Here is a 9,999-nt window from a genome sequence, read left to right as displayed (position 1 = left end):
TTAGTGGGGACAAGTGAGAGAGGAATATGGTAGCAGTAGAGAGGGAAAACAAAGAAAAAAAAGAGAGAGGGCGGGGGGTGCCCCATCTTGCAAGAAATCCATTGATGATGGGTACTCTACAGATTACATTATCTATTATCTATTAGATAGGATTTTGTCTTGATTTTTTCTTTCCTTGTCCTTTTTTCTATTTATCCTGAAGCTGAATTATGGCTTATGAGAGACATGGCAAAGTTCAAATCAAACAATGGATGGGTTCAACCAAAAGACAAATTTCACATGTTTGGGCATATATATCTTCTTTATTAATTATTATGTTTTCCTTTTGTATTTCTTTCAAGGGAATAATAACTATTTATATTTTTTGTGATGTTTAGGTTGAATCAATTAAACTAAAAAACGTTTGAAGAAGAATGTTATAAACTTAATCGATGATGTTATGTGACCAAGTTATTTTGATAATTAAGTTCAACTAAATTGTTCCAATAATTTATTAGCACAATAAAAATTAGTCAAAAAATAAAGATGAGACGCATAAAGAAAAAAAAGAAGAGAAAAAAAATTGACTAGACTTGGTAACAAAAATAACTTGGTTATTTAATATTTTTTTAATTTAATATGCATCCTTATGTCTTGAACTTGTATTTTATTCGGTAGAATTAAAAACAGATATCTGGTTATGTATTTTTATAATAAAAATTACATTTTACACATGCTATTTAAATATTCATTAAGAAGTTAATTTGATGACAATTAAAAAAATTATATTGTATCAAAATTAAAATTAACTTTTTTAAAATAATTAAGCACTAGAAAATTAAATTACTATTTGTTGATTTTCGTATTGCATGTGAATTGAGAAAAAAGATGGCTTAAATAAGATTTTTTTTTTGGTGACCGGCTTAAATAAGATTTTAATCCTTATAAAATACTCATATTTTGATTTTGAGTTTTATTAATTTATTTTTTCGGTTTTGGACAAGTAAACTTTGAAAGGTTTTTATTTTAATATTTGATGTTAGTTTGCTCCATTAAGTATTGACGAGAAATCATTAAGATTCAATTTAGGTAAACAGTTTAATTAAGTTTATTTTAAAAAAATAGTTTAAACAACAAATATTTATATTAAAAGTAGCTTATACATAAGTTATTTTGAGTTTGATTTTTTAGTTCTAAAAGTACTTATTTTAAAAGAAATATGATAAAAAAAATTTATTATGAGAAAAGTTAATTTTTTTAACTTCTCTATAAGTATTTAAATAGTATTTTAAAAATCTACAATTTAATTTTAAAAATTATATCAGACATTACTATTACTATTTTTTATAAATAAAAAACTCAAAAAAATAATTTTTGAAACTTTTTAAACGAGACCCTAAATATTAACATAGTAAGCTGAAATGTTGATGTTGTTAGACATATCGCACCAACACTTAGGGGAATAAAGTCTTGAAAATAATTAAAATAGGGATTATTTAAATTTTATTTGACCAAAAACAAAAGACTATAGAAATCAGAAATTATTTAAGCCGGAAAAATTTAATAAATCATTAATGTTATGATAATTTACATTTATTCGAAAACTACACCATAAATATAAAGACGGAAAATTTTTTTTCCTAAAATTAATTTACCACAGTTCAAAAATGTGCACTAAAAGAATATGGATTAATACAAATATAAACTATGTTTAAAATTGAAATAAAAAATAAATTAAAAGATTTAAAAGAAGAATAATTAAAGTATACAAATTAATAGGCCAAAAAAATAATGTTTCTAACTAATATTAATTCATATGCATTGAATTTTTCAAATCAATACAAAATGATTTTTTCTAAAATTTCAATTTCACAATAAGCTTTATTCAAGAATTCAAAAATAAAATAAAATTGTTAAATTAAAAATAGAACAATTAATAATAAAAATTAGTATATTAAAATATAAATATTTAAAAATTAGAAAAAAAATATTAAAATAATTATAGAAATTATAAAAAAAATTCAAATCTTAAAAATTATTAAATTTACAAAATGAGAAATTAAAATGATAATGAAATAGAAGTAAACAAACAATATTATGAAATTTATAAAAAATAATAAAAAGATAAAATAGTTCTTAATAAATATTTTGTTAAAAATTTAAATTTTAAACAAGTTAAAAAATTAGTATCAAGCACACGCTATTGAGAGCGGTGGGAGAGGCGATTCTTATTTATACACTCTCTTGTTTTAAACTCTCGGACACGCTGTTGACTGAGATTCATAACATGCTCTCGCAATTTTGGTGGGTCAAAAAGGCGCAGAACGAAGAATGGTTTGAATTAAATGGGACACAATGACGAGACCGAAGAAAGATGGAGGGCTGAGGATCAAGGACCTAAGGGCACAAAATTTGGCTTTATTGGGCAAGCAATGTTGGCGCCTAATGAAATACCGTAATTCTACTCTATCAAGAATGCTCAAAGCTAAATATTTCAGATATACAGATTTTCTACATGCAGAGATAGGAAGCGTACTGTCGTGGGGCTGGAGAAGTGTTCTTGAAGGGCGCAAGGTGATCGAGAAAGGCTTGGTATGGAAAATAGGCTCTGGCACTAATGTTCGCATCTTCTATGACCCCTGGCTTCCACCACCAGTGCCCCTTAATGTCCCACAAAATGCACTCACAATCCTGCCAAATCTGCAAGTGTATTACATTAGTACGTTACTAAATCCTGATAGAAGTTGGAATAGAAATCTGATTGAGTCGATTTTTTCAGTTGATATATGCAATACAATTTTTTCAATCAAACCAAAAGAGGAGGAGGATGAAGTTAATTGGTGCTGGACAAAATCTGGTATATATGAAGTTGGGTCAGGATATAAAATTGCTTACGGATTCTTTCATTCTCCTACTTCATTGAGGCCCCAGAACATACACAACAGAGTCTGGAATAGCATTTGGGAGTTGAAATTACCACACAAAATTAAGATTTTTCTATGAAAAAGTCTTCATGAAAAGCTTCCGGTGTTGCAACAAGTTCACAGCCGGTTCGCATCCACTCCTGCCACTTGTCCAAGATGCATGTTGAAGGCTGAATCAATTTCTCATGCTTTGTTCCAATGCCCCCTGTTTTCAATAATATGGAGTCTAAACTTAATAACCCCTGACCTATGGATGAGAGAAGAAGAGACCTTTTTCAATTGGTGTCAACGAGTCTTATCCTGGGCAGCGGCTCAATTCGACGGTAGACAAAAGACCCTCTTTCATAGCGGCGCTGTGTTGGAGCACTTGGAAAGCGAGGAATCAATGTGTTTTTGATAAGGTAATAAGTCCGGCACCAGAGATAGTAAAAGAAGCCAGCAATTTAGTGCGTGAACTCGTGAGCCATACCTGATAGATGCTGATAATTTTTTTTACTCTTACTCTACTCTTCTTTAAACTCTTAAGTCTTTCAATCACAGTTGGTAATAAATGGAAATACCCAGTTCTTTTGTACTTCCTTATGGAAATACTTTTATTTTATATTAATAAAATAATATTTATCTTTGAAAAAAAATTAGTATCAAAGTCCAAGTAACAATTTCAAAAAAAGACAATAGTAATGATTTCAAAAAAAGACAATACTTTTAATTTATGTTACGTGTAAAAAAATTTGACCCAATATATGACAATTTATTATTTGTTTAGGTGCCATTTTTTTTTTTTTATCAAAGATAGAAGACTCGAACCCGCAATCTCTTAATTGAGTATGGAGAGACTATACCATTTGAGCTATTACTCATTGGCTTGTTTGGGTGCCATTAAGTTAATAAAAGATATATTTTTTAATGAAATAAGATTTTTTTATTTTTCAGTATATTTAAAAAATTTTTAGTAGTAAAAATAAAAGTACTAGAAAAATTAAAAAAGCATCTTTTTTAAGAAGCTATAATTTATTTTTTTAAAAAGATCTTTTTTTCTTAAAAAGAAAGATATTTTTCAGATAATAAATAAACAAAAAAAATACTTTTATTATTATATCCTAACATAATTGATAAATAAAAATACTTTTTTCTATCAATTTTATTCTTTATACATGTTATTATTTTATTTATAAAATTCTTATTATATTCTTTTTTTCTGTTATTTATTATTTATAGTTTTTGTTAATTTTTTTTTTGATATTTTACACTTTTATAATTATAGTTTTTGTGTATTATATTTATTATTATTTTTTTATAATATAATTTATTAATCCCATTAAGTAAAGTAAATTAAACAAAAAAATTAATCATAAATAATAATAATAGTAAAAAATTATAGTGTATTAAAAAAAAATATTAAAAAAATACTATATAAAAAATATATTAGAACAAATATTAAAAAATTAAACATGCATATAAAAATAATATTATAATTTAATATCATGTCCTTTTAGTAATTATCTATCTAAAAATAATTTTAATTAATATTTTTTAAAAAATATTTGTTTTATCAAAATCAATTTTAGTATAATTACCAAACATAAATCATATTAACACAAATTCATTTCTACCAAAATCAATTATATAAAATCACTTTTATTCAAATTCCATTTCAATTTGATAAACACCAACCCAAAAACACACTAAGTGCCCTCCTTATTCAAATTTTTAGAATAGATTTAGTTTGTGTTTTTATTTTCTTTTTTTATTTTTAATATTTTTTATTTTTTAAATTTTAAAAAAAATAAAAATAAAAAATAAAAATAAAAAATATAATTTTATTATTTTTATTTATTTTCACAAAAATAAAAAATATTAAAAATAAAACCAAAAATAAAAATACAAACCAAACGAGCCTAATTATCCATTTCTGCTACTTTTTCTCATGGTTAATCATTAATAAATAATAATTATAGAATCGGATGCGGCGTCGTTTCGTGGTGTCATAACGTGGCAATAGCGGTCGCCGCAAGAATAAAAGGATAGAAGGTTCTCCTTTCGTCAACAGTTACACTCACTCTCTGTCTTAGCTTAGCTATTCATCTTCATCCTCTTCTCTTCCCGTCTTCCGTTCCGTTCCGGTTTCTTCGATAGACAGTTCCGATGGCCAAGGACCCCGTTCGCGTTCTGGTCACCGGTGCTGCAGGTACGTTCCCTCTTTCACTATCATAGTCCACACTCTCATATCCGTTTCATTTGCTTCCATATATATTTTTTTTTTGGGTAGTATTTTCCCGATTATAAATTCTGGTTTCGAGTCAAAAACTTCGCATTTGTTTGGTCTGTAGTTTGATTTGAGATCAAATTAGATCTGATCCTCTCCTATTAAGTTCAAACTATTCGTTTGGATTTTTGGTGTAGAATTGTTGGTTACCTGTTTGAAGTGTGTATTTCTTGTAATTGGATCTGTGTTGAACTGGATTGTGATTTTTTGCTGCATTAGGTGCTGATAGTTCATCTTGTAGTTTTGGGATCATTTACTTGTTAATTCTCGGACATTCAGTTTAGTAAGGATCTTCTTGTACAAATTTGTTATCTTTCTTTAAGTTCCTTGTAGATTTATTTGTGATAAATGTATATAAATTCCGTATCATTTTGAACGTGTCTGTTGGCGCAATTTCACTTTGTAGTATATATATTATGGTTTCTGAAGTCTTATCTTTGAACGGGGTGTTTTTATACTCTTTATTTTTAGTTAGGCCATTTTCAAGATGGAGTATTCATTTTTTTTCTTTTCAGTATATATAACATTATTAGCTGTACTCTGAAATTGCTATGCTAGTCTTCATCAATTTGGTTTTCATTTGCAGAGTTCTTATTTCTGTGGTTCTGGGAAAGAATATTTTGTGCCACTTTCAGGATCTGTTGAAAACCCCTTTCAAGCCTAAATATCACGGTTTTCTGTTGCATTTTTCTAGTGTGGTTTCTATCATGATAATTGGATTTTATAGTGAGATGATTCATTGCTTGACACCCACTTGGGCGTAACCTGGAATCTGGATGCATAATAAGTTTGCTCTTATTTGCTTTCAAGTTCAGAATATGTATCTAAACTATCTGATGCAAAAGTCTTGTATTTTGCTTTACTGATAAAATTATTTGCCAACTTTAGGGCAAATTGGGTATGCCCTTGTCCCTATGATTGCTAGGGGAGTAATGCTGGGCCCTGACCAGCCTGTAATCCTCCACATGCTTGATATTCCACCCGCAGCCGAGTCACTGAATGGCGTTAAGATGGAGTTGGTTGATGCTGCATTTCCCCTTCTTAAAGGTTTGAGTTTCAGTCCAGTTACATGTTACATGAACTTGATCATTTTGGACATTAGTTTCTTTTGGTTGTGTACATTATCTATGATGTAATGAGATATTATGAAATCATTTGTTTCAGGTGTGGTTGCTACAACTGATGTGGTTGAGGCATGCACTGGGGTTAACATTGCTGTCATGGTTGGTGGTTTCCCAAGAAAAGAAGGTATGGAGAGGAAAGATGTGATGTCCAAAAATGTCTCAATCTATAAGTCCCAGGCTTCTGCTCTTGAAAAGCATGCTGCTGCAAACTGCAAGGTAACCTTCTGAAACAGAATCTTTCGATTACACAAAAGAATCATCAATTTGTGTTAACTCCTAGTTTTTCATATGTTGGAGATGCATGTTTTGTTCTGCCTAATGATTGAATGCTATTTTTGTCATGAAACGTCGTATGTACAACCAATATACCATAAGGATTTATGCTGATTCTATTATATGTTCAGACAAGATTTTGGGGTTGGAATTCTTTTAATATTGAGGTGAATTCATATACAAGATGAAAGTTTTTATTTAAATTAGCTTGCTGTGTTATTTAAAGCATTGCACCTGATCAAATGTGTAATTCAATTTGTATCTTGAAAGTTGAAATCCTTGTGATCACATGGTGTTGAAAAATATCTCTGCTTTTTTAATTGAAATAAGATATGTTCTATTTAGTTTTGATATGATATGTTTCAGTTTTATATGTTTCTTGGAACATTTATAAGCTTTAATTCTCTGGATTATCATGCAGGTTCTGGTTGTTGCTAACCCGGCAAACACCAATGCTTTGATCTTGAAGGAATTTGCTCCATCCATTCCTGAGAAAAATATTTCTTGTTTGACTAGACTGGATCATAACAGGGCCTTGGGTCAAATTTCTGAAAGACTGAATGTTCAAGTTTCGGATGTGAAAAATGTTATTATCTGGGGTAACCACTCATCAACTCAGTACCCTGATGTCAACCATGCAACTGTTAGAACCCCAGCTGGGGAAAAGGCTGTCCGGGAGCTTGTTGCTGATGATGCCTGGTATGTTGACTAAACTACAAGAACCAACTTATCAGTTTCAATGTTTTTTTTTTTTTTTTTTCTTTCTTTTTCTTCAAAATAAACTTCTTATTGAGCATTCCATTATCTAGGTTGAATGGGGAATTCATAACTACTGTCCAACAACGTGGTGCTGCAATCATTAAAGCTAGAAAGCTCTCAAGTGCACTATCTGCTGCCAGTGCTGCATGTGACCACATTAGAGACTGGGTTCTCGGAACTCCTGAGGTTGGTCGGATTAGTCCTGATCTTCTTTTGGGTTCTATATGAAGTTCCCAGCTCAGTTTTCTCAATTTTTTGTCTTCTGGTTCAGGGTACCTGGGTGTCAATGGGAGTTTATTCTGATGGATCTTACAATGTGCCTGCTGGACTGATCTATTCATTCCCTGTCTACTGTCAAAATGGAGAATGGAAAATTGTTCAAGGTAAGAGCTTGGTTAATTGTTTTGAAGAAATTGAATGAGGCATGTTTGATCTTTATAGTATTTTTTTCCCACCACATTCCTATATTTTAAATGTTAAATTGTTATTTTCTACTGAACACAGGACTTTCAATTGACGAGTTCTCAAGGAAGAAACTGGATTTGACAGCAGAAGAGCTCTCTGAGGAGAAGGCTTTGGCATACTCATGCCTCTCTTAGACTGCTGCTTGTTTTCTTTGCCTGACAACTGCGGTTTCCCTTGTTTACCTACAGAATTAGGGTCAATTTTTCAATAATGCCTTTCCAAGATCCGGAGGAACTTTTGATGGAGTCTCCATTTTATTGGAAATTACTTGTGTATTGAAGTGTCTATTCCCAAGTATATTTGAGCTTAATGTTTTATAACTCATGGCCATGGATCTGAGGCGTAATCTTATATGCGTATGAAGCTTATGTTACCAATCCGGGTTTTTATTTTCGTTTTTTGGTGTGTCAATGCCAGTGCAAGTCTTTTTTCTGTTTTCATCATGTACGCGGTGGAAACATTGTTTTAGTTGTACCTTTTTGCTTGAGTAAGCCATTACAAAGGTTCAAAAACTCGGAGTTTGTGGTTTCACAACTCATAATGAGGGCTTGAAAGTTCAATTTCTTTATTCGGTTGGACATGCACAATGGATTTCTATCTGCATAAGCGATTGCACGCAACGTACAATTTGGTAGTACGTTACTACATTAGGTTCAAGAATCAACATGGATTTTATTTTATTTTACTTTTATATTATTAATTATTTTGTCTTTGGCCATATCTAACCTTTCGGACGAGTCACAGTTGTGTTACCGTACTTGGAGCTTTCACAACGGTTACCAGATCTCATTATTTCAGTACGCTTGCTTTTGTTATCACTGTTTTGAATCGAGTGTTGGGTTGGAAGGGGCAAGCGAGAGGTTTATTAATTTAAATAAATATTAAAAAAAATTTTATTTTTCAAATACGCATGAATTTAAAGCAGTGTCAAAATAGGTGATTTTTTTATTTAAATTAAATAAATATAGAAATTACTTAAGTATATAAAATATAAAGTAATTATTTAAATGCATAATATTATCACATCTCGGGTATTAAAAAATAGGCATATTTTGAGTACTCAGACCCCATTTTATAACATAACGACGACTGACATATCCAAGATGCACTTGGGATACGTGTTAAGTGGGGAAACAGGTGCTGAGTACTCGAAATGCGTGTAAAAGCACCCGAAATATGTGTATTATAGTATAATTGTCTATGCATCCTAGATATCTTGAAGAATATATATATATATATATATATATTGTTTTCATCGAGATCGAATCTAAATAAAATTGAATCACAATGTAATTTTCTTGTTTCTGAATGGGCTTCTTCAATTCTTTTCTTTTAGGTTTCTGTTCTACTCTGAGTACAGATCTGCCCGATTCTTATTTGCACATATAAGACAAATACTGCAATACCACATCTTTTTGCTTTTGCTACCAACCCCCTATTCTGAATTTCTTTTTTCACATATATGACATGCTAGAAATAGTAATCCTTGGTATATTATCCAATTGGGTTTGTCTAAATAGAGCATGGATGCTTCATTTTATTTATTGGTACAGTCAATATAGATTTGGTTACTTGTCTAAACAGAGCTTCTAAATGTTTACTCAATTGCAACAATATAGATTTGATTACTTGTATGTCCTAAAACATATTTATATAAACCGTGGAACCCTCCCACATTTTAACATTTACATATAAACCGTGGTACCCTACCACGATTTATGAAGAGAGAATAATAAACATAAACCGTGGTATTCTATCACGGTTTATGGAGAAGAGACATAAACACATAAAGCGTGGTATCCTCCTACGATTTATGAAGAATAGACATGAAGAAAAATGGTTCACATATAACATATACTCTTCATCATACTTGTAATATTAATATGCATAAATATAATTTAAAAAAAATAGTATAAATATACAACTTGAACATATATATTCTTTATCAGTAATTGAAATTTCACTTTTTTATTTCTCATCTTTGTTTTATATTTTCTCTAATAATAATAATAATAATAATAATAATAATAATAACACATATAGACAAACAATTCAGTATAATAAAAGTGCTCATAGGTTCCTCTCTTATTTACTTTCATTTTCCATTCTTAAAGATAACGCCAATAAACATATAGTCCTATATTTTTTAAATTAAACATATTATCACGGAGGAAGTTATAACATGCACAAAATTTTGACACATATCAAG

At 29.8% G+C, this 9,999-nt stretch overlaps 1 protein-coding gene across 2 annotated transcripts; it reads left to right on the top strand.

The window, feature by feature from the left end:
• Window positions 1-4,830: 4,830 nt before the first annotated feature.
• On the top strand, window positions 4,831-8,167 carry LOC107617411 (malate dehydrogenase, cytoplasmic). 2 transcript variants are annotated; one of them, XM_016319168.3, is made up of 7 exons: window positions 4,831-5,091; window positions 6,058-6,216; window positions 6,334-6,509; window positions 6,988-7,265; window positions 7,376-7,511; window positions 7,597-7,708; window positions 7,830-8,167. In XM_016319168.3, exons 1-7 carry the CDS (start codon window positions 5,049-5,051, stop codon window positions 7,922-7,924), a joined length of 999 nt encoding a protein of 332 aa, XP_016174654.1. In that variant the 5' UTR covers window positions 4,831-5,048; the 3' UTR covers window positions 7,925-8,167. The 2 variants fall into 2 exon arrangements, with proteins under 2 accessions (XP_016174654.1, XP_088355703.1); XM_088499577.1 differs by having other exon boundaries at window positions 4,950-5,546; window positions 5,599-6,216.
• Window positions 8,168-9,999: the final 1,832 nt, after the last annotated feature.

Source organism: Arachis ipaensis, chromosome B9 (assembly GCF_059453495.1).
Source record: "Arachis ipaensis isolate K30076 ecotype BB chromosome B9, ASM5945349v1, whole genome shotgun sequence".
Classification (NCBI taxonomy): Eukaryota; Viridiplantae; Streptophyta; class Magnoliopsida; order Fabales; family Fabaceae; genus Arachis; species Arachis ipaensis.
The sequence above is the reverse complement of the archived record's forward strand: the minus strand, read 5'-3'. Positions and strand labels throughout refer to the sequence as shown.

Bases quoted from the DNA above. Each gene is read 5' to 3' on its own strand.
- LOC107617411 (XM_016319168.3), top strand. From the start codon at position 5,049: ATGGCCAAGGACCCCGTTCGCGTTCTGGTCACCGGTGCTGCAG. The intron at 5,092-6,057 runs GTACGTTCCCTC...TGCCAACTTTAG, and splicing joins TCTGGTCACCGGTGCTGCAG to GGCAAATTGGGTATGCCCTT. The intron at 7,709-7,829 runs GTAAGAGCTTGG...TACTGAACACAG, and splicing joins AGAATGGAAAATTGTTCAAG to GACTTTCAATTGACGAGTTC.